Source organism: Enhydra lutris, unplaced genomic scaffold (assembly GCF_002288905.1).
Source record: "Enhydra lutris kenyoni isolate GAN:26980312 unplaced genomic scaffold, ASM228890v2 scaffoldscaffold82, whole genome shotgun sequence".
Taxonomy (NCBI): Eukaryota; Metazoa; Chordata; class Mammalia; order Carnivora; family Mustelidae; genus Enhydra; species Enhydra lutris.
Genome location: NW_019154166.1, coordinates 2,556,582 through 2,579,978, shown reverse-complemented (window position 1 = coordinate 2,579,978; position 23,397 = coordinate 2,556,582). Strand labels below are relative to the sequence as shown.

Here is a 23,397-nt window from a genome sequence, read left to right as displayed (position 1 = left end):
GCTCAGAGGGTTAAGCCTCTGCCTTCAGCCCAGGTCATGATCTCAGGATCCTGGGATCGAGCCCTGCATCAGGCTCTCTGCTTAATGGGGAGCCTGCTTCCCCCCCACCCCCCCGCCTGCCTCTCTGCCTACTTGTGATCTCTCTCTCTCTCTGTCAAATAAATAAATAAAATCTTAAAAAATAAATAAATAAGGGGCGCCTGGGTGGCTCAGTGGGTTAAGCCTCTGCCTTCAGCTCAGGTCATGATCTAGGGATCCTGGGATCGAGCCCCGCATCAGGCTCTCTGCTCGGCGGGAAGCCTGCTTCCCCCTCTCTCTCTGTCTGCCTCTCTGCCTACTTCTGATCCCTCTCTCCCTCTGTCAAATAAATAAATAAATAAAATCTTTTAAAAAAGAAAATTAAATAAATAAATAAATAAATAAATAAAATCTTCAAAAAAAAAGAGAGAGAAAGAGGAATAAGAGATTTGACAGGAACGTCTCCTGTGGAAGCCCAGACATTGGGATTACTAATTGAAGACATTGAATCAACAGGCTTAAATATGCTCAATGAACTATCTGGACAACGAACTGGAAATCAGAATAATGAATGAACAAAGAGAAAAAGTCAACAGAGACATAACTTAGAAACAAACCAAACAGAAATTAGGGAGCAATAGAGTACGATTGATAATATTAAAGTTTTACTAGGTACCACTCCATACCCCTGTTTTACTATACACCCCTACTGAAATAACCGAAATCCAGAACATTGACCACAACAAATGTTGGAGAGAATGTGGAGCAACACGAACGCCCGTTCATTGCTGACGGGAATGCAAAACGGTACGACAACTCTGGAAGACACGGTGGTGGTTTCTGACAAAACAAAATGTACTCTCACCACGCAATGCAGCAGCCATGCTCCTCAGTATTTACCCAAAGGAGTTAAAACACTTAAGTTCACACCAAAACCTGCACATGGCTGTTTACAGCTTTATTCTTAACTGCCAGAAATGAGAAGCAGCCAAGGTGTCCGTCAGTAGGTGCACAGCTAAATACACCGTGGCACACCCGGACGGCAGGATACTATTTAACACTAAAAAGATATGAGCTATCAAGCCACGGAAAGACGCGAAGGAAACGTAAATGCCTACCACTAAGTGAAGGAAGTGAGTTTAAAAAGGTTACGTATCGTAGGACTCCAATTATATGACATTCTGGAAAAGGCAAAACTACAGAGGCAGTAAAAAAGACCAGTGGTTGTCAGGGGCTAGAGGGAGGAAGGGGTGAACAGGACACGTGCCAAGGGTTTTTAAGGCAGTGACACTATAGAGGTGGATACATGTCATTAGAAATTTGTTCAAATCCATAAAATGTACAACAGCGACAGGGAACCCTAACGTAATCTGTGGACTCTAGGGGATAACGACGTGTAAGGGTAGGTTTGTCCATTGTAACCAACGTTCGACTCTGGTGGGGGACGTTGGTAATGGGGGTGGCTATGTGTCTGTGGAGGTAGGGGGTATATGGGAAATCTCTGTACCTTCTGCTCCCTTTTGCTCTGAACATATAACTGCCCCCCAAAATAAAGACTATTTAAAAAATTCACCAAAGGGACTCACTGGCAGAGTTCAGCAGGAAGAAGAAAGGGCCAAGGAACCGGAGGATAAGCAACAGAAATTGTGCAATCCAATGAGCAACAAGAAAAAACCATCAAGAAACTGAACAGAACCCGAGGGACCTGTGGGACATCCCATAGATGCATTAGCAAAGTCCCAGAATGACAAGAAAGAGAGAAAGAACAGGAAAAAAATCTGAAAAAAAACAAAACAAAACAAAAACAGCCCAAAACTTCCCAAATTTGATAACAGATAAATCTACCCATCCCCCAAACTCAACAATCTCTAAACAGGATGAACTAAAGGAGATCCACACTATGACACAGCACAGTCATACTGCCAACAGCCAAACACAGAGGGGCACCTTGGGGTTCAGGCCGTTAAGCGGCCGACTCTGGTGTCGGCTCAGGTCGTGTTCTCAGGGTCATGGGACCGAGCTTGTGCTGAGCTCAGCGTCCGGCTCCCTGCTCAGCAGAGTCTGCTTGTGGCTCTACACCTGCTCATCCCCTGGCTCATGTGCACATTCTCTCTCAAATAAATATATAAAAATCTTAAAAAAAAACAAAACAAAACAGAGAAAGGAGCAAGAGAGAAGCCCCTTGCCCCCTAGGATAGTGCCTCCGTAAGACTGACTGCCGACTTCTTGTAGGAAGTCAGGGAGGCCAGAAGGCAGTGGAATGCCACATTTCAAGGGCCAAAAGAAAATCAATAGTCAAGTGAAACAAAATAGGAAAACCTTCAAGAACGAAGAAGAAATTAAGTCATTCTTCGATAAACAAAAGTTAAGAGCATTCATTTCTAGGAGACCTGACCTACCAAAAAATGAAGGGAGGCCTGCAGGCCCGTGACCTGAAGCCATACGAAGAAATAAAGAACGCCGATGCACGCTGCTCCGTGAGTGAACACAGATACCTGTGCTACCGTGCTTTCTGTTGGTAGCTCCTTTCTTCCTATGGGATATAAAAGGCAGGTGCACCAAACAGGACGATTAACCTATGTCTGTAAAACTGTGAAAGTGGAGAGACACAGACGTACGGAACACTGGTTGCGCACTGTTGAAACTGAAGTTAGTGTCCTTCACTAGTGACCATTACTGTAAGACATTAATTGTAACCTCAAGGGAATCATTAAGGAAATGACTTTAATATAATGTACACAAAAGGAAAAATGAAGAGAATCAAAAACGGTACACAAAATATTGATGAAATACTTCAAAGAGGCAGTAACGGGTGAATGAAAAATAGAAACAAGGAAGACATACGGAAAACAAATAGTTAAATGGCAGAAATCAGTCCTTCTTTGCCAGTAATTACTTTAAATGTAAATGAATTAAACTCTCCAATTAAAAGGCAGAAATTGGCAGAAGGGATTAAACAACAAAATAAAACAGGATCCACTATATGTGGTCAACAAGAGACTCACTTTAGATACAAAGACACAAAAACCTGTTAAGTAAAAGGATGGAAAGAGACAGCCCACGCAAACAGCAACTAGGAGAGCTAGGGTGGGGACTAGATGATTGTTAGACAAAGTAGATTGTAAGCCAAAAAAGGTTTTATCAAGGAAACATGACAATATAAACATCTACGTACCTAACAGAGCCCTGAAATATATGAAGACAAACGGGCAGACCGCCGTGCAGTAGTGGCTGGAAGCATCAAGACCTCCCTTTCCATAACGGAGGGAACAGTAAGGAAATCGACAACTTGAATAACGCTAAACCCGGGCACTACTGCGGGATTCAATGATGAACAAAAATCCTTGCCTTCGAGAAATCCACAAGATTTTAAAAGGGGCAGAATGGAGCATATTAGGAGAAAAATTCAAACAGGGGAGGGAATGGGGATCGTCAGAGGCTGCGGATCCTATTCAGTGCATGAGGAAGACAAGACCTCACTGCAAAGATGACCCAGAGTCAAGAATCGTTCAGTCGCTCAACAGTCATCTATCACGCTACTTCAAGAACGTGTGTGCTAGACAGCCCCCCCACAAGCTGATGGCTCCCCGTTGCCCAGGACAGTTCCCAGCTCCCAGGACGCAGCACCCACAGCAGGGCTGTTGTGCAGACTCGGTGAACACCCGGCGAGCGGCATTCCGGAGGGCTACGGCCGCTCACGCAACGCTGCGGAGCCGGACCAACATGTCTACCCTCGGTCCTCCACCAGCTGTTAGTTTCCATGTGGTCAGTCCGCCACTCCTGCGGGCTGGGTGAAAAGTAAAAGAACGGTCCTCTTCCCAACACTAGCCTCACTACCCCAGAAATTGGGTGCGTCCCCTTACATGCATCGTTAATGAGGAAAGTCACTCAGGCTGACTTGCTCTGGGAACCTGACAGGTGTGCCCTTACCACACGCTTTACACACACAGTAGTCCCCCCTCCACGGTTTTGCTTCCGGCCCTTTCGTTTATCTGCGGTCAACTGTGGTCCCCCAGCAGGCCATCCCCCTCCCGATGCAGGAAGGTCGGTAGCAGCCTAATGCCATGTCCCATGCCTGCGCCGGCGCCTCCTCCCCCCCCCCACGTGGGCACCTCCCCATCTCATAACCTCACCTGGAGACCGGTGAGCGCGTGACAGTGAGCAGCGCGGAGAGACCATATTCGCATAACTTATCGCGGTCGGCTGCTCTAAGTGCTCAGGTTGAAAACTAGTGACCGTCTATCTCTTACTGTGACTACCCTGTCAATTAACCTTGACTGTAGGCGCGGCCGTACAGAAAACACGTGGTACATACGAGGCTTAGCAGGACGCGCGGTCTTGGGCACCGTGTGCCCCGCGGACAAGGCAGAAGGCTTTAGGGCTCAAAATTCCCGGTAAAAAATGGCAGCATTGGCCATGACTCCCAAAAGGTCCCTAGGCCTCAGACCGATGGCAATGTTAGGACCGCGCCGCCCCCTGACCTGCACCAAGCTCATCTCCAGCTGCAGGGCGTCCCGCTCTCTCCGGGCTGTGTCCAGCTCGCCCTCCAGCCGCCGCACCTCCGACTGCACCAGCGCCAGCTGCTGCTGGGCCTCCCGCGCCGCCTGCGCCTCCCTCTGCGCGTTCCCCTGGGAGAGGAGATCCAACTCAAGTGCGAGTGCCCCTTCCTCCGCCCGGTCACCTCCCCTCCCCAAGGCATCTTCCCTCGCCCTGAAACCCAAGCTGCTGCTCGCCCTCTTCACACCTGACTCTCTGCTGGGCTCTGGCGCATCTCCCTCTTCGGTCTTCTGGGTACCAGGTGCCCCCCCCCCAGGCCCTGCCTGCTAGCCCTGCCCTACGGACAGTTCCTCGCTCTCCAGCCCCGTCCCCTCCACCCCACATTCTGACGCCCGTCCCATTCTGTGGTCTCCCACCCCGCGACGGCCGGCCGCTCTAACCTTCTCCTTTTCCAGCTGGGCGTGCGCCTCCTCCTGCAGGGCCCCACAGCGCTCCTGCAGCTGGCGCTCCTGCTGGGCCCAGGCCTGCCGCTCCTCCTCCAGGGCCAGCCGCAGCGTCTCCAGCTGCCGGTGCTCGCTCAGCTGCCCCGCCCGAGCCTCATCCCGCTCCTCCTGCAGGGCCCGGCTCCGCTGCTGCTCCAGCTCCAAGTTCAGGGTCAGCGCCTGCCGCTCCTCCTCCTGGAGTTCCAGGGAAAACCGCGACCCTGAGCAAGCCCTCAAGAGACCAGCCGTCTGCCCCCGTCCAGTGTACCCGCTGAGAATCGTGTCCCCTAAAAACGCAACAGCTGTCAGGCCCACAGGCCCGTGACATGGCAAACAGGAGCGTCTGTTCCAGAATTCGGTACATCCGGGTTCAAATCTGTTTGTGTCCCAATTGTCACTCGCTACGTGTTCGTAGGCACACCTATTTCTCCGCCAAGTTGGCCTCATATCTAGGGTCTGCCTTGTGAGGATTACGGCAAAGAGCACACAGAGAGCAATGAGCCGCGTCGGGCATGCACTCAGCGCTCGATACGCGACAGCGGTTGCTATCGCCATTAAAAGAAGCTGCACCAAGACTAGAAGGTCCAGCCTCTGGTCATGAGTCAGCCAAGCAGCAGCCATGACCTGGGGCTGCGGGATAAAGCCCGTGAAGAGGACAAGGACCGGCTCGCATGTCACCAGCATGCGTCACACACACGACCAAGTTCCAGACCCGGCTGCTAATTCATACGCATAATCACCGTACCATTTCAGCAATAGGAAACCCGACACAGTCTCACCCCATACTTTTTCTGGTTCTGCCCTAGACCTGAGTTCCCAAACCTGGCTGCACAAAACTACGTAGGAAACTGCTGATATTTCGGCATATTTCAGCTCCCCAGCCCCACAACATATCTACTGAGTCAAAACCCCCGGCGACAGGTCCCCGGAATCTACACTGCAGGCTGATCCCCCAGAGGGTTCTGGTGAGGCGATGATTTGGAGTCTCTCAAGCCAACCTGGCAGCCAAGCCCCGTTCACAGAGGACCTAGCAGAACAAGCATTCTAAGGGACAGGCTTGGAGAAACACGCCCCTGGTGCAGCTCCCACACCCACCGATGGCCCACAGCACTCTAGAATTTGTGAGTGGCCTCCCCTGGAGTGCACCCAGCCCGGCCCTCTCACCAGCGTCTCTCTTTCCCGTTGCTGCAGTCTCGCACTTTCCTGCTCACGAGTCAGGGCCTCCATGGCCTCGGAAAGGCTCTGCTCCAGGTGGGTCACTGTCTTTCAGGGACAGGGGAACACAGGACAGAGGAATGGAGGGGAATCCCGGCACGTTACACTGCAGAAAGCTTCCGCAATATCAACTTTAAAAGTGAGCCCTAACTCCGTGACTTGGGGGCCTGAAGAGAAGACTGCGCAGTGTGGGAAAATCTAGGAAGACGTCGAGGACACAAGTCCGGCAGCAGGAACAGTAAAGGCAGGGAGGGGGATGGGGACAAGAACGGCCAGACTTGCAGCTCCAAGGCTGAGCTCAGACTGCTGGGGACCCGGATTCGGAGCTATCTGGACCCCCTTCCCCTATCGATCTGCACCGCAGGCGCTCATGCTGTCCAATGCGGGTTGCCCACCTCCTGCTGCTTGCTCCTGGTGAGCTCAGCTGCCTGCCGTTCCTCCTGGAGCCCCCGCAGCACCTCTGCCCGCTCGGCCTCATGACGGTTCCAGCCCTCCACCACTCGGGCCAGGGTCTCAGGGGAGGAAAGGCAAATGGAATTTCACAGTAATTTTTTGGCCCTGGTTCTGCCCGTGGGGGCGGGATCAATAGCCACTTTCTCCCGGGGGTCAGTAAACCCACCCGCAGCTCCTAGCATGAACAAAGAAACGCTGGGCGGCCACCCTGTCTTTCCTGTTTCTCGCCGCCCCCCACGGAGAGACCCACCCGCCTTCTGCCACCCTGGCACCTTGTCCAGCTGCTCGATCATGACATCCTTCTTGCGGTCAGCAGTCACAGCCACAACTAACTGCTGTTGGAGCTCCAGCACCCGGGTCTGGAGGCTCTGAATATGGCGCTCACAATGCTGGAAGGAGGAGGACAAGCCTGGGTGTCACCATCTCTAGTCTGAGGAAAGCATCAAACTTCCCAGCGCCTCTCAGAGAAAATGGGCTGGAGACAGGGAGCCCAGGTGCCAAGAACAGAATAGGTCTGGAGAAGAAGAATCAGGAATCCTGAAGCAGGAATCTGGAGGACAAGACCAGCTCAGGAGACAGGACTTGGCTTCCAGGCTATTCTGTTTCCTGGATCTCCCGAGGAAGACTCCTGTGGACCTTCTGGCAGGACAGCAACAGCCCACACTGCAGAGTGGGAGGTGACTCGTGCCTAAAGCAGCTCACTGGGCACAATGGTTAAACGTGGCCAAGGAGAAAGGAGGAAACCTTTCATTCAGGCCCAGGCAGTTTCAAACAGACGAACAGACGGTTCCAAAAAGGACAACACAACCAATGACTGTAACCTTTCCCCTGCCTAGTCCACCTCTCTGCCCCCTTCAGATACGCTGAGGCTTGCAGAGACAGTCCATTGTATCACCAGTAGCCACAAAGCCTTCGCAAAAGCCAGCAAGGCCTGTTGTTCATTCCCTACACGCTTCTGGAACATATCCTTGTGTCAGGGACATTCCAGACGCTAGGAAGACAGTGCTGAACAAGATAAGGTCTGATCCTCAAGCAGCTTAAATTTTAGAGGAAAGAAGCAGACAAGATATCTGGGACTGTGATAAATATATATATATATATATATATTTTTTTTTTTTTTTTTTTAAAGATTTTATTTATTTGACAGAGAGAGACAAAGCAAGAGAGGGAACACAAGCAGGAAGAGTGGGAGAGGGAGAATAAGGCTCCCGGCTGACCAGGGAGCCTGATGCGGGGCTCGATCCCAGGACCTTAGGATCATGACCCAAGCCGAAGGCAGATGCTTAACCGACTGAGCCACCCAGGTGCCCCTGTGATAAGCTCTATGAAGGAAGCACCCAAGGGACCCGAACGCCCACCCAGAGGAGAGGTGTGCATCTTAGACGGGATGGTCAAAGTCGGCCTCCCTGAAGAGCCATCTGAGCAAAGTCTCAGGTTACAGGCCCTCAACCCTCAGCCCTTCCCAGCACCCAGCCTATTTCTAATCTTTGCTACTTTCGAAAGAAAGCCTTGGTGACTCACCTTGCGACGGGTGTGCTCAGAATCCAGGGCATCTCTCAGGCCTTGGAAATCTGGGGGATTGACGGGGGGCCCTGGGCGAAGACTGGCATAGCGGGGAAACAACTCCTCCAGGGCTTGGGCTGAGCTAGACGGAGACAAGTCTTGCAGGGGCCGGGTGCTGAGCAAAGCAGGCAGAGAGTTATCAGGCTGTGGAAAGCTTTCGAGAGCCCCTAGTCCAAGTGTGATATTTTACAAACCACGAAACAGAAACTCAGAAAGAGCAAGAAACTTGGCCAAAGTCATAGAGCTGGACAGCACTCGGGTACTGTGATTCACTCCGCACTGCTCCTCCCTGTCTACCACACTCCTAGCAGTAAAAGTTTTAGCAGGAACAAGCCAACTCTTCTGGCGGAAGAAGGACTAGAGGCTGGGAGAAAGCCAGGTACTAGGCAACAGATGCCCATGTTCAAGGAGTAAAGGGGGATAGAAAATAAGAAAAGGAAAGGATGAAAACCAAAAGCTAAGGGACAAGCATCTTAGGTCCCAAAGAGACAGAAAAGCAGGGAAGACAGAACTAAGGAAGAGAACACGCAGCTTTCCGGAAAAAAAAAAAAGCTTGCAAACTAGGAGAACCCCAAGGGGAACTCACTTCAGCAAGGTGGCTGTGCCGTCACTGTCAAAGGAGTCCTCTTCTCGCCTCTCTGAGCCGGGACCTGGAGTGACAGGATCGCCTGCAGGCAGCCAGAGGGACCGCACAGCCAGAGTCAGGTAAGGATAGGAACAGGGAGCACTTGAAGACGAAGAGAGGAGAGGGCCTTTCCTTTTGACTTTATGCACTCCTCCAGCCGCTCTCCCAAAGAACTGGAGCCTTTCCTGCTGCCCTCTCTTGTCTCAGATGCCTTCCACTCTCTGCCTTCTCCCACCCCTTAAATCTGGGTTTAACTCACGATAGGCCGCATCCCGGGAGTTCTGGAGCATGCTCTGTAGTTGACCCCGAACACTTTCCATCTCAAAGATATGCTTGGAGCCATCCTAGAAAAAAAGCAACACGGAGATCAGAAGCAATCTGAATGACTTATGTTCTACCTACTGCCAGGGTCCCTGGCATCTGGGTCCCCTAAAACCCAAGAAGTTTTACTCCAGCACCTGGGATAGCCAAGAAAACTGGAACTGACTCAATAAGGGTTGAAATTCAAATGTCTACAGAAACCAGGTAAGTAAATAAATCAATTGGGCACATTAAGACAAGTCTGGTGAGGATCCTTGCCAACTAGAGAGCAAATACCTCATCTAAAGACCATACAGTCCGGGGCTATCAGTTTTCCAAACTGCTCCTAGTGCCCGTCACAAGATACCTCCGGTTTTCCAAACCCAACCAGTGTGCAACACTAATAACCAACCTCTCTGTGACATGCATAATCGATTAGACCGTGTTTTAATGATTGTCATGCCCAACTGTAAACCATACAGTCAAACTAGCTTTGTGCTGGAAGGAGCTTAGCAAATTTTGCTATCCTTGCGTTCCTAGCTCCCTCTTGAGTTGAAGAAACCTTATCCTCGTTCAGTGCCCAAGTCAAGGCACAGCAACCAGTCCCATGGTGCAGGTGTCTCTGACCACAAAACCCTAGAAGCTTCACAATTTTCCAAATTATGGCATCCCCCAGGCCACTTCCACCCCCATAAACATTTGCTCCCAGAAACAAGTAGAAGAGACTCTGTCGCTTAAAGGAATTTGAAATCCAACAACAGGAGTTCAAGTCTCAGAAAAGCAACATTTTTTTTTTTATTTTAAACCAGCGCCCATTCCAAGATCCTAGAGGTCGCCAAGACACACCTCTCTCACCTTTTTCTTCAAGTTGTTCCCCAAGCCAACCGACAAGCTGCGACTCAGCTCCTGGGCCAAGCCATCTAACATCTCATGAGGAGGTGGGGAGGTGGTGGGGAGATACAGCTGGGCTCGGGCGGTGGCCTCCGCCTGGCGACTAAGGTGCAAAGAAGCATAGAGCTGGGAGGTCACCTCAGAGGACACTTGGTTCAGCCCGGGGGCTTCTGATGAATCACTCAGGAGATCCTCAGCCCGGAGAGGTGAGCCAGGGCTGGTAGCTGATGTCGCCATGAGTACAAGCACGAGACAACTCCAGACAGCAGAGCTGGGAACTCCCGGTCCTGCTTTAGGAGACCCCAGGGGGGCAAGTGCACCCCGAAAGAAGATCTGAGAGAAAGGAGGACTCCAAGCCAAGGATCCTTGGTGAGTAACAGCAGGGAGGCTTTCTGGATAGAGGAAAGGTTTCCAGCAGTTCCAGAGGCCATGGGAGAGGGCAAAAGCATTTCCTTCCACAGCCCCTGGTGGAAAAGGAGGGTGCAGCGAGGTGGGGGTGGGGACAGAAGACCGAGGGGCGACAGCACAACTCCAGTTCCCCTGTAGTGCTGAAGACCAACTTCTGGCACAGGCTCTTATACTCTCCCACCCAGAACGTGCAAACTGAAACCCAATCCAACAGGGGCCTGATTTCCCTCCAGCAGTCTTATTTGGCCCTCACCTGCCCCGGGTCTCCGAGAGACAGGACCCTCACGCTCCCCACCTCCTCACGCCCCCCGCCATGCACCTGTTCTACACACGGTCAACCCTCCTGTGTATCCCCTCCGACCGCTCCTGGCAAGAAAGCCATAACAAGGCTCCTCGGAATCCCTCCTCCGTGCTAACCCAAGAGAAACTTCGTGAACCTTCGGCCACCCCCTCAGACCTCTCTAAAAAGTCCGCCGCCCTCCAGCCTAGCCTGAGACCCTCTACCCCGACCACCCCTGACGACTCCCCGCCACACAACCAGACCTCAGTCCCGCTCAGTTTGCCAAAGTGTGGACCAGGGATTGTCCCCCTCCCCTGGGCCTGGGTCCGGGAGACCAAGGACCCCTGCACAGCCACCCCCGCCGCCTTCCCCACACTCAAAACCGTTGGCAACCTCCCGCCCACCGTCCGCAGCCCCGCCTCGCTCTCCTAGATGACGTCACCAGCCCTGCGCTCTCCCTCGCCGGCGCCCAGACCGCTTCTAAAGCCCGGGAGCCCTAGATGCGCGTGCGCGGCGCCCGGCGGCACGGATTGGCTGAGGGAGGCATGGGGCGGAGTTATGGCCCCACCACTGAGGTTTGAGGAGCCGGTGGGGCGGGACTCCGCGGAAACCGGAAGTGTCTTATGACGGGCACTAGGAGCAGTTCCGGTGAGTCCGGGGGAGGGGTTCCCGCCGGGTTGGGGGAGTCAGGGACCGGGAACTGGAGCCCCCGGGGTGTGGGCGGTCTCGGAGCGAGCCTTACACTCTCTGCCCTACAGATGACTGTTCACAACCTGTACCTGTTTGACCGGAATGGAATGTGCCTTCATTACAGCGAGTGGCACCGCAAGAAGCAAGCGGGGATCCCCAAAGAGGAGGTGACGAGAGGGCCCCGCGCAATCCGGGTGACCTCTCATCTCCAAACGCACATAGTCTCAGCCCAGCCCTTCTTCTCCAAACCCCATCTGGTTCCCACCCCTATCCCGTCTCCAACAACCGAGAGCTAACTCTGTCCTTCTCCCTCCAGGAGTACAAGCTGATGTATGGGATGCTTTTCTCTATCCGCTCCTTTGTCAGCAAGATGTCCCCGCTAGACATGTACGCTGTCAGAGCGGATGCTGAGGGAAGGAGGGCTAGCCTTGGGAATTTGGGGGGCGGGGGAGATTTTGTGGAGTGGAAGAGACATTGGCCCCCAGGAGAGGGGAAGGAGACAGAGAGAGAGGGGAGGGAGAGAAAGAGGCTGAGTCTGGACCGAGAGCTGGTCTGAGAGGTGGAGGGGAAGATCTGAAGGTAGAGAGGTTGGGTGCGGGGGCTAAATTGAGGAGTGAAGGTGGGAGGTGTCTTTACTAAATCAGCCTGCTATGAACGATGATGTTTAGGGAGTTGACCTAGACAGGATCAGAAGTATCTCTATGGTAGAGATCATGCTCCCACTCCTTAACATCCTCCCATCTCTGCAGGAAGGATGGCTTCCTGGCCTTCCAAACTAGCCGTTACAAGCTCCATTACTACGAGACGCCCACTGGGATCAAGGTTGTCATGAATACTGACTTGGGCGTCGGACCCATCCGGGATGTGCTGCATCATATCTACAGTGCGGTCAGTGCCAGCCCCGGGGACCCTTCCCTCCCCTAAAGCTCCTCAACAGCCATGGCCACTTAGTGAAGCCTCAAGACTCCTTGAGCTTCCCTGCCCTAACCTTACTGTGCCGTAGCTCTGTTGAAGTCAAGAGTTTTCTCAAGACTCTTTAGGTCCTGAAACACTTTCTCGTCCGGGAGGCTTGCGTCCCAGCCCTCGATGCTTGTGCATTCGCACAGCCCTGAGATCCCATTAGGTTTTGGGGTTGGAATCAAGAAGGATCTGAAGCCTGGCTCTAACACCCTTCCCCTCCATAGCTGTATGTGGAGCTGGTGGTGAAGAACCCCCTGTGTCCACTGGGCCAAACTGTGCAAAGTGAGCTCTTCCGATCCCGGCTGGACTCCTACGTCCGCTCTCTGCCTTTCTTCTCTGCCCGGGCTGGCTGAAGGAAGCACCCTACCTCACCCCCCCCCCCCAGGAGAATCCCTGTCTTCCTGGGCCCCTTCCTAACCTGTTTTATATGAAGGTCCCACTGTGTGCCCCTCTACCACCTGCTGTTCCAAAACAGCCCTCCCAGGGCAACAGTGTAAAGCCTGCCCTCGTGCCCTCCCGGTCCAAGGAAGGAAGCCTCCAGGAATCCCTACACTCCAAACCAGGCCCTCTCCAGTTTTATCCCCTACCTGATGCTGCAACGTACAGAATAAACTTTTTGTCACCCTCTGCAGCCTAAGCGTGTCAGTTTGGTTGGTTCGTCAGGGTCCTGCCCCATGGAGGAAGGCATAAACTGGGGTGGCCCCATACTGTGAGCCTGTAAAGAGGCTTTGTCCATGGGCATCTCAACAATGACAGATCTCACTCCACTCACAATGGGCTTACGTCCAGATAAACCCATCATGAGTTGAAAATATAAGTCGAGAATGCATTTAATTCACCTCCTCTAGCAAACATCATAGCCTGGCCTGTCTTAAATGTGTTCAGAATACTTACATTAGTCCACGGTTGGGCAAAATCATCTAATATAAAGCCCATTCTACAATAAAGTGTTGAATATGTCATGTGATTTATTGAATACTGTACTGAGAGTCAAACAACGACAACAGTATGGTTTTTAAGTGTATGGGCGGTTTACACTTGGGATCCAGGGGCTGAGTGGGGGCCGAGACTCTCCCTGCCACTGCCCAGCATCAGGAGGTATCATGCAATATACTGTCAGCCCAGGAAAAGGTCAAAGCTCAAAGCACAGTTTCTACTGAATGTCTGTTGCTTTTGCACCATCAAAAAGATAAGAAAAAAAATTGTAAGTCAAACCATAACTAGGGACCGTCTGCACTGACAGTTTGGGGGCAGGGGGAGCTGTCCTGCGTTTTGTCCTGGCCTTCACTCAAGCTGCTGATAGCACATCTCCACCCCCCAGTCCCAGTCACGACAGTCAAAAATGTCGCCAGACCTTGCCACCTGACCCCTAGGGTACAAAATCACCCCCCACCTGAAAACCACGTTGCTGTTGGAAGGCGGACCTGCTGCGGGTCCCAGCGGGTGTGATAACCACCCTCCCGGGTTCCGCCGTCCCGGCTTCTCCGTGCACACACAATATCCAAGCTGCGGAGCTTTCGAAGGCGGGGCTTATGCAGATGAGCGGCGGGTTTGGCCGGGAGGCGGGAGGTTTTATGCAGATGAGGGGGCGGTGTCTGCATGTTGATGATTTGGGCCCGCTGCCGACGCTGCTGGGAGCCTGGCGGTCCCGCTGCGGTTTGGGCTGAGGTGGCATCTCCCTTCCACCACCGCCCCTCGTCCCTAGGTCCCTATCCTCCGAGGACCGCCTTCGACCTTTACCCTCACCCATTTCCCCTCCTCCTCCCCGCCCCAGGGACCCCGTATCCGAATATCTGCCCTCGTGCCACCCCCCGCGTTTCTCCCCTCCCGCAGCAAACCCCGCGACCTCCAGCAGCCCGCCCCCGCGGGCCCGATCCTGCCTGGCGGCTCCCGCCGCAGCCTGCACAGCCTTCCCGCTCTCCCAAGACTCGCGCCACTACACCCCCCGCCGTCCGCGCCCGGGCTTCCCTGTTCCCAACTCCTCCCGCCCCCTCGGAGCCCCCTCCCCCGCCCCGGCCAGCTGGCATGCAGGTGTCTATCGCGTGTACCGAGCAGAACCTTCGCAGCCGGAGCAGTGAGGACCGTCTGTGTGGACCCCGGCCGGGCCCCGGGGGCGGTAATGGCGGGCCGGTCGGCGGGGGGCATGGGAATCCTCCGGGGGGAGGAGGGTCGGGCCCCAAGGCCCGGGCCGCACTGGTCCCCCGACCCCCAGCGCCCGCTGGGGCCCTCCGAGAGAGCACCGGCAGAGGCACTGGCATGAAATACAGGTATGGGGGTGGCCGAGCAGCCCACCCCATCTGCTCCCCTTTCCTAACCCCTTAGGCTTCCTGGGATGCCGCCAGGACCCCCTCAGTCTTCGCTAAGAAGGTCCCACCCAGCTCATTCCATCTCTTCCTCCCATCACTGGGGCGCTCCCTTACTTAGTCCCTCTCTTTGTCTCCGACGATACCCCTGACTAGGAGAAAATCAACTTTACCAAGGTTGACCCGTCCTGTCAGAGCCAGGCGATGCTCCTGAGCTTGTCTCCTTATCCCCAGGAGGGCCAGGGATACACGGATCTCCAGGCTGGGCCCCCTCTGGAATGGCGTGTCCTTGGGTCGATGTCCTGGGAAGGGGGTGGGGGAAGGAAACAGCTTCTCACTCTGGCCCGCTCAGGGTGCCTGACCCAGATACTGCCCTCACCTGCCCCAAGGACCAGGTATCCTGCAACCTTTCTTGGTGGGGAGGGCACTGGGGCTCTTGGAAGCATGGACCACATCTCTCAGCCCCATGCTGAGGACAGATGGGGGCCTGGTGGAGAAAGTAGACGGAATTGTAGTGGACTTTTTCAGAGAAACGCTGGGCTCTCAGAACTTGCATAGGGGAGGAAGGGAGGGGCTCCTGCCTGGGAGTGAGCAGAGGTCGCTCATCTGATCTCCTCCATGTGTTGGCTCTGATTGAAAAACTAAGCCAACGACCTGGGTGAGGCGGCCTTGGGAGGAGGGGGCTGTCTGGGTGAGAGGCAGACGCCACAAGCCCACAGGAGTGGAGGGAGCCGACAGAGGAAGAGGGACAACCGGCCTTTCCTGTCACACTCCCCACCCAGGTGTCCTACCTGCGTTTGGGGGGGCCCATTTACCTACCCTGTCCAAGGACCCCTTGCCTGCCTGAGTGCCTGAGCCTGACTTGGTTTACCCCTTTGCACCGCAGTGTCTGCCCCTCAGTATAACCCTCTTTATCTGCGGGTCTGTTTCCACAAACTCATCCCCGTCAGCCTGTCACATTCCTCCCAGCCCCAAACTGCACACATCCCAGAGATGACGCAAACACAGACGAGACCCCACCATGAGAAACACAAACCAGGAAGCAACAGAGGCTCCAGATGTTGTCTCTAGAGTCATTTACTCGTTCACTTACGCTCCAGGCGGAGCCCTGCCCAGCTCGGTGGGCCCACTGGGCCTAGTTCCTTTGGACTGAGCTACCTGAGGGCTTCTGATTCTGGAAGGAGAGGAGCTGGGGGCTGATGGTCTCTGTCCTTAATGGAGGCTCCACCCCTTCCTGCTGCTTCTGTATCCTGCAGGAACCTAGGCAAGTCTGGTCTGCGGGTGTCCTGTCTTGGCCTAGGTGAGTCAGACAGCAGAGGAATGATGGGAGGGGGCATTCGTGCCTTGCCGCCCACTGTGGTCCCATGCCTGGCTTCTCTCTTGCAGGCACCTGGGTCACATTTGGTTCTCAAATCTCGGATGAGGTATGAGTGATGGGCCCTAGAAGCAGGGTGAGGGGGTGGGAGGGGATCAGAGAAGAGGGGAGTGGACTTGGAGAGGGGTTTGGACGACAAGCACGGGGAACTGTGGGCCCGAGGCTGGAGGCTGGGGCTGGGGCGGAGGAGCAGTGGGGCTGGGCGCAGAGGGAGCTCAATGAGGGCCACAGCCGTTGACCTTCATCTCTTTCTGTCACCTCCCTAGACGGCAGAGGACGTGCTGACAGTGGCCTATGAGCACGGTGTAAACCTGTTTGACACAGCTGAAGTCTACGCAGCGGGGAAGTAAGGACTGGGGTAAAGGAGCCAAGTGAGAACATCGGGGGCTTCTTATTTCCCTCTAGGGAACCCTGGGAACTCCGTGAACACTAAGATCCAACCTTCCAGCCAATGGGCTCCCGATGCACTATGGGAATTGTAGTCCCAACATTAGTCCCTCTTCATTGTAGAGCACAGAGGGTGTCCTGGACAGTCCAAATAAAATAAAGCCAACACGTACCCATGGCTTCACTCTGGGTCCTGTCAAACCTAGCCAAAACCTAGGAAGACCTTCCCCCACGTCTTCTCCTATCTGCCACACTCTCCCGCTCATCTTCAAGACTTGGCCCGATGTCCGCTCCTCCAAGAAGCCTTTGCCCAGCTCCCCAGATTGGTCAGCACCCACCTCGGCTCCCACAGCACTTATACTGTCCTCTGACCCACCAGCTGTCAGTTACTGGTTTATGTAGCCGTGTTTGCTGCTCAACTGGGAAGCTCCTCCTTCCATGGAACTTGTCCAAGTCACCTATGTCCCTACACAGAGCCTAGCCCAGAGCAGGCACCGCTCGTGGGATGACAACATGCCCTCCCAAAACTCACGGTCAAAGTGGTCAAGCAAACCGAAAACACAGGGAGGTATGAGAGGTTAAGTAACAGGGAAACCTCGGTAACCATCAGATGTAACAAATTAAGACCTGTCACAGGCTAGCGCATAATTAAGTGCCAAAGGATTGAACCAGTAGGAACTATGGAAGGTGACAGGAAGGGCTGAGCACAGACCAGCAGAGAACATTTTCAATAAAATGAATCAGAATCCAAGCTGAGCTTTGGAAGATGGGATTTTGCAGAGACTCAAAGAAGGGGGAGGGCAATGCAGATGGTAGGAACAGACAACAAGGTGTCCTCCCTGCTTCCCTAGGCTGTCCCTGTCCCCTCGTACTCTATCCCTTCGACACCCGGAACAGAGCTTGGCACATAGTTAATGTACAATTGATACTTGCCGAATGAATGAAAAGTACATGACCACACCCCAAGTGCTGGGAGCCCTTCTTATTTTGTCCAGGATGGGGCTGACAGCCTAATGAGCTCGTGGTCTATGGTCTGCTTTACCAGAGAGGAAATGGGTAGAAGGGAAAGGTGGGGAGGAGGGGAAGGAACTGAGCCATCTTGGAAAGGTCGGTGTTTCTGACATGATCTTCCTTCCAGGGCTGAAAGAACCCTCGGGAACATCCTTAAGAGCAAAGGATGGAGGTGAGTCTGGGTTTGAGGGGCTGCCAGGGAAGTACTCATCCCAAATCCCTTTTCTTGCTCCTCTCTTTTTGTCTTTTTCCAGGAGATCAAGCTATGTCATCACCACCAAGATTTTTTGGGGAGGACAGTAAGTGGCTGCCACACTCTATTTGGGGAGAGCTATAGAGAATGTGTGAAGACACATGGGAGAGGTGGGGTTTGGCTGTCACCCCAGATCCGCAGCGTGCCCCTGGGGGATCCGTGCAATCCCAGTCCCTCGGGGGTTTGGATGTCACCCCAGATCTGCAGCCTGCCGCTGGGAACCCGTGCAATCCCAGTCCCTCATGGCGCCAGGCCATCTCTGCTCCCCTGTCTTTGCCACGCCTCATCTTTGACTTCCCTTTTCCTGCAGGGCAGAAACTGAGCGAGGCCTGAGCCGTAAACACATCATCGAGGGTGAGAGTTCGGGGCTGGGAAGAGCGGTTGCATACAGAAGCCAGAAGAGTTGGGAACGTTCTCTGAAACTTTGAGTTGGAGGCTGTGCATGGAGAGCTGGGAGTTAGGCGGCTGTGGCAAGAGGGTAATGTCTGAATCCTGAGCAAAGGGAGGCTGAAGCACTTACCTTCCTCCCCACCCCCCACCACCACCCTGCCCCTGCTCCAGGCTTGCAAGGATCCCTGGAGCGCCTCCAGTTGGGATACGTGGACATCGTCTTCGCCAACCGCTCAGACCCCAATAGTCCCATGGAGGGTAAAAGCAGAACCCCCACCCTGGCCGTCCTTCAAAATGGCACTTCCTCAAACTCTCAGCAGGAAGCCAGCCCCTGCCCAGGAGGCCTCCCAAGCTCCACGGTGGGGGGCTCAGACCCTAGCTCTTGGACAGGGAGGGAGGTGAACAGCAGATCCCCATCTCTCTGATTAAACAGAGATGCCCAGGGTCTTGGTGGGGCCAGCCAAGGTGCACAGATATGGAGCCCTGGATGCCAGGAGCCTGACAGGGAGGTTCTCTCTCTCCCATGTGCCTAGAGATTGTGCGAGCCATGACCTATGTCATTAACCAGGGCCTGGCCCTCTACTGGGGGACATCCCGGTGGGGAGCTGCGGAAATCATGGTGAGTGTGCCACCCCGCTTCCCCCTTTTCACACGGCCACCCCAAAACCCACTCTACCGGAGGAGGGGCAGTGGAAGAAAGTGGGGAAGAATGCTCTGACCCCCGTCTCTTCCCTGCCCCAACCCAGGAGGCCTACTCCATGGCCAGACAGTTCAATCTGATCCCCCCAGTGTGTGAGCAAGCTGAGCACCACCTGTTCCAGAGGGAGAAGGTGGAGACGCAGCTGCCAGAGCTCTACCACAAGATCGGTTCGCAGCCCCCCACCCTACCTTTCCCTGGGCCTATCCATCACCTAGGTCCCTGTCCCCACATCCAATCCTCTTGCCCTTAGGTGTTGGATCAGTCACTTGGTCCCCTCTGGCCTGTGGCCTCATCACTAGCAAGTATGATGGGCGAGTCCCAGATACCTGCAGGGCCACTGTCAAGGTGAGATCTAGGGGCTCGGGATGGCAGGACTGGGCCATCTGGGCCGCTCCGGGCGGTGCTCATTCTCCTTGGCCTCCAGGGCTACCAGTGGCTCAAGGACAAGGTGCAGAGTGAGGGTGGCAAGAAGCAGCAACAAGCCAAAGTCATGGACCTTCTTCCCATCGCTCACCAGCTGGGCTGCACCGTGGCGCAGCTGGCTATTGGTGAGCCACCACCAGCCCTGGGCCCTGTGGGGGGTGGGGGTGTCCTCACCTCCTGCCAAGACACCCCCAAACCCAAGACTGGTTTGCCCCTAGGGAGGACCTCTTCCTCAGAGACACTCCTCAAGTGTGGGTGCCGAACGGTGGCTGTTGCCATCAGTTCTCTTTCTTCTCTCCTCTGGCCCCAGCGTGGTGTCTCCGCAGCGAGAGTGTCAGCTCGGTCCTGCTGGGGGTGTCAAGTGCAGAGCAGCTGATGGAACACCTGGGAGCCCTGCAGGTGAGCTGGGGACTCAGAGGCGGAGCCCATCTCTGTCCCCTTCCCCGGAAGTCAGGTCCTCGTCCTCGCTGTCCACCCTGGAATGGGCTTAGGAGGTCAGCCACTACAAAGGCCTCTCGCTCCGCAGAGGACAGGTCCCGGGGCCACAAGGCGAGGCTCTTTTCCCGCCACCTGGCCCCGCAGCGCTGCTCCCCTACCCACTCACATCCCTTGCCCTTCTTCCGGGAGCCAGCATGTGCCCCCACCCCACTGCCTTCCCTTCCAGGTGCTGAGCCAGCTGACGCCGCAGACGGTGATGGAGATAGACGGGCTCCTGGGGAACAAGCCGCATTCCAAGAAGTAGTCGGTCGGGGGCGCAGGCACCCGCACTGGGGCCGCCGCAACCGCCGAGGACCGCCTCCCGCCGCCGCCTCCCGCCCTCCCCGGATCCCTCCACGCCGCGGCCGCCGCCAGGGAGGCCCCGCCCCCGAACGAGTCCCGGCTTCGAGTAGCGACGCGCATGAACAAAGCCATATCCTCCCACAGTGGGGCTCGAGAGGGAAAGTAGTGCGCCGCCCTCCTCGATGCGCTCCGCCGGGCCCTCTTGCTAATCCCGGGCATGAACCACCGGGCCGTCCCCTCTCTGCCCTTTGGTTTCGCTCCCTTCTCTTCTTCCCCTAATCGCCGAGGCCCAGGGGAAAACAAAAAAACAGGGCAGATCCAGGAAACATGTCAATTACCTCAAAAGTGGCCCTGGAGCTGCCATCGAGGGGTAATAACCTAAGAAACAAGTCGTGACGCCAGCTGGGACAAAGGAACCGGGGCTCTTGCGTTTCTCGGTACAGAGGAAGCCAGGCTGGTCCTGGCGGGAAGTAAATGCTGATCGTTGAGGACCCTGCCTCCCAGCGGAGTTGGGGGGTGGGGGGGGCTTAAAACGAGCACCAGTCAGTACTTTGTTCTTGCAAAGAAGCGGGGGGGGGGGGGGGGGGGGGGGGGGGGGGGGGAGGGATGCAGTGACAGCCCTGAAGCAGGTGAAGGGAAGTGTGCTGGCAAAGCAGTGGGGATGGCCCTGGGGAGAAGTTGGGCTGTGCTTTGCAGGGCATGGTGACAACCTTTGGGTCACAGCAGAGACCTGGGGCTAGGATGGTCATGTCTGGGGACAGACTTTCGAGCCTGGAGCAGGATTTCCTACCTAGCAGTGGAGGACTGCAGTCTTTCTCCTGGCAATAATCTTAAAGCAATAATGCCAGCCTTTCTTCTGTAAGACTTTTCCCAGGAACTGTAAATAAAATCTCAGCTTGGTCCTCACTCCTGGTGTCTGAAATTGCAGGGGTTGGGAGGGTAGGACCTCTGTGTCTGATGACTGGCCCTTGTCTAGCTCCCTGCCATTAGCTACAGCGGGAGCTTTCTCTCCACGGACCAAGGCATCATGACGCTAGTCACTGCCAGCCACTGCCCTCGCCGAGGACCCAGGTCCTGCATACCCCAGTCCCTGGTCCCCGGCTTGCTTCCTTCCTGTAGTCACCACATCCCTCAGAGCCCAGAGATCTGGCTTCATAATTTCGCTGCTCCTCCCTCTGACACCCTTGTCTTTGTTTTGTTTAAAGTTGCATTAGCCACCCTTCTCGTCCTGTACTTCTCATCTCCCTTCTGATACCCACACAAATGCTGAGGAACTCTCTGGAACTCTTTCACTGTGGCTGAATGAGAGGGGCTGAGCTGAGGCTGGGGCGTTGGGATTTGGTGAGGGAGAGGTAAGATGAAAACTGGCCTATGGTGGAGATGACATGGAGGGAGGGAGTTATCATAAAGGAAAAAGGGAAACCAGTGAAAAATCAGCTTTCAGGGCGGCAGAAAAGCAGACTCCAATGTGATCATGTCAGAAACGACCCTTAGTTTTCCCCCAAAGGACTCGGATTTCCCTGGGACACAAAGTGGGTGGAAAGTTACAACCCTTAGAGATCACAAGACAGGAGAGGATGCTCTCTGCCTTCCTTAAATTACAACCTCCCCGTCTCCCTTCTACCCATCCTCACCCTTTCCTCGATCTTGAAGCCGAAAGAGCAGCATAAAACCAATTTCCAAAAAGAGAAAAGTCAGCAGCCTGCGATTTGCTGGCTAGCAACCAACCAGATCAACTAATGAATACTTACATCCACTCCTAACATCTCCCACTCGTTTTGGAAGACTGTGGAGGAAACAACCAGGCACAATGGATGACTAAACCATGATTAGTTATTCTGTAATAAACATACAAGAATTCATAAATTCAAAATAGTATTCTCCTTAAATGGTTACTTTGGAGGACTCCTCCTTCATTTCAATAGAAATATCTCCCCCCTTGCTCAAAACATTAAAAAAAAAAAAGTCCTTTTAGGAATTACCTTCAGGGGCTGTTTGGAAAGCCCTCGTAAGAGACCTTCCTTCATCCATTGTCACACCTCATTTACCATATTTGTCACCTACTTCATTCATTAACTTAACAAGTATTTAGCTACTGAGTCCCACTATGGTACAGGGATACAGTGGTGAGCAAAACCAGACTCGTAACAACCTTTGCAGAGTTTACAGATGGGGGAGAAACCAACAAATAGCCAGCAAACAAACACAAGTTGTCCAAAGTCCAGAGGTGAGCGCGGGCCACCTCCAGAGTCTACAGTGGCATCTGACAAGGTGAGGCTGTGCTCAGTGGTGAAGGGTCAGCAGATGAAAGCAAGAAGGCTAGGAGAAGCGTGCAGAAGGGAACATGCACGCCAAAGGTCTCCAGAGCTAGAGGGTGCCAAGAGCGGATGGAAGCAGAACGAGAGACTTGGGTAGTTCGGAACATACAAGACCACATCGGGCACTTTGGAATATTATCTTCATCCTAGGGGCACTAGGAAGCCGTTCCTATCAGTTATTCAGTGATACATACAAATCACCCCTCCCCCAAATTTAGTGGCTCGAGACAACTTTTTAAAACTTTATTTTTCCCCCCATTATTCTGTGGTTTGGCTGGCCCCTCTGCTCTTTGCACCTGGGCTCACTCATGTGGCTGGAGTGAGCTGGCAGGTCAGCCGTGCGAGAACATCAGCTGGCCTCATTGCTACATCTGGCCATTGGCTGGGACGTCTCAGCTCTCCATGCAGCCTCATCTGCTGGTAAATTCCCTTACATAACAGACTCAGGGCCGGGATCCCAAGGGATGAAGGCAGAAGCTGCAAGGCCTCCAACGGACCGTGCCCCAGAACTCGCACAACATCGCTTCTGCCATATTCTGTTAGTCACAGGAAGTCATGAGCTGAGCCCAGATTCCAGGGATAGGGAAACAGACCCCCAATTTTTGCTGGGAGAAGCAGCAATGTCACATGGCACAGGAATTTGGGGCTACTGAACTGAACTATCACCACATGGAAAGGTTTTTAAACAGGAATGGAAATGATGTGTGGTAAGACCTGGTTAGGCTTGAGATCTGGAAAGGTCACTGGTGATCTGGGGAGGAGGGTCCTACCAGGGTCTGAGCAAGAGATGATGGCAGCCTGGACCCGGCTGGTGTGCTGTGGGTGGAGAAAAGTTGGTGGAGCAAGGAGACATTTAGGAGGCAAAATGAACAGGGCTTGCTGAGAAGTTGGTAAAGGAAGGTGACAGCAGCGGGGAGGGGGTGGTTAAGGATGACACTTTGCTTTCTGGAGCTGGGTAAAGAAAGACGTGGGAAACACTGGAGGAAGTGAGGACTTGGGACAGAGAGATCATCACTTTGGGTTTCTGAAGACAAGCAAGAAAGGAAGGTCTGGAACTTAGAGAGGCTTTGACTGT

At 54.2% G+C, this 23,397-nt stretch overlaps 3 protein-coding genes across 9 annotated transcripts in view; 2 read left to right on the top strand and 1 right to left on the bottom strand.

The window, feature by feature from the left end:
• The window catches only part of LOC111161177 (centrobin, centriole duplication and spindle assembly protein), a 20,622-nt gene extending 9,530 nt beyond the window's left edge, over positions 1–11,092 (bottom strand). For 3 of the 7 annotated variants that reach the window (XM_022524723.1, XM_022524726.1, XM_022524727.1), the window contains exons 1-9: positions 10,000–11,092; positions 9,113–9,197; positions 8,815–8,896; positions 8,187–8,343; positions 6,938–7,054; positions 6,608–6,724; positions 6,162–6,260; positions 4,956–5,192; positions 4,500–4,646 (exon numbers count right to left, since the gene is read on the bottom strand). In XM_022524723.1, the coding sequence (XP_022380431.1) occupies positions 4,500–4,646; positions 4,956–5,192; positions 6,162–6,260; positions 6,608–6,724; positions 6,938–7,054; positions 8,187–8,343; positions 8,815–8,896; positions 9,113–9,197; positions 10,000–10,281 (1,323 nt within the window). In that variant the 5' untranslated portion in view covers positions 10,282–11,092. The remainder of the gene's footprint in view (positions 1–4,499; positions 4,647–4,955; positions 5,193–6,161; positions 6,261–6,607; positions 6,725–6,937; positions 7,055–8,186; positions 8,344–8,814; positions 8,897–9,112; positions 9,198–9,999) is intronic. The other 4 variants (XM_022524725.1, XM_022524730.1, XM_022524724.1 and 1 more) reach the window with 2 other exon arrangements.
• Positions 11,093–11,335: 243 nt separating this feature from the next.
• On the top strand, positions 11,336–13,013 carry LOC111161158 (trafficking protein particle complex 1). Its single transcript, XM_022524691.1, has 5 exons — positions 11,336–11,380; positions 11,491–11,589; positions 11,739–11,809; positions 12,172–12,310; positions 12,607–13,013. The coding sequence occupies exons 2-5, from the start codon at positions 11,491–11,493 to the stop codon at positions 12,733–12,735; spliced, it is 438 nt and encodes a 145-aa protein (XP_022380399.1). The 5' UTR covers positions 11,336–11,380; the 3' UTR covers positions 12,736–13,013.
• A 968-nt stretch (positions 13,014–13,981) lies between these two features.
• Positions 13,982–20,045, top strand: LOC111161220 (potassium voltage-gated channel subfamily A regulatory beta subunit 3). Its single transcript, XM_022524808.1, is given in 16 exon segments — positions 13,982–14,126; positions 14,129–14,217; positions 14,219–14,649; positions 15,942–15,985; positions 16,072–16,109; positions 16,327–16,406; positions 17,586–17,630; positions 17,713–17,757; positions 18,022–18,065; positions 18,273–18,359; positions 18,635–18,720; positions 18,848–18,968; positions 19,052–19,146; positions 19,226–19,349; positions 19,535–19,623; positions 19,889–20,045. Coding segments are annotated over 16 exon segments (1,641 nt in total). The 3' UTR covers positions 19,967–20,045.
• Positions 20,046–23,397: the final 3,352 nt, after the last annotated feature.

What these genes read in the sequence shown, in the direction of transcription:
- LOC111161158 (XM_022524691.1), top strand. Translation starts at nt 11,491, where the DNA reads ATGACTGTTCACAACCTGTACCTGTTTGACCGGAATGGAATGTGCCTT. An exon ending in AAGATGTCCCCGCTAGACAT is followed by an intron (nt 11,810 to 12,171) that starts GTACGCTGTCAG and finishes CCATCTCTGCAG; the next exon opens with GAAGGATGGCTTCCTGGCCT. An exon ending in TGCATCATATCTACAGTGCG is followed by an intron (nt 12,311 to 12,606) that starts GTCAGTGCCAGC and finishes TCCCCTCCATAG; the next exon opens with CTGTATGTGGAGCTGGTGGT.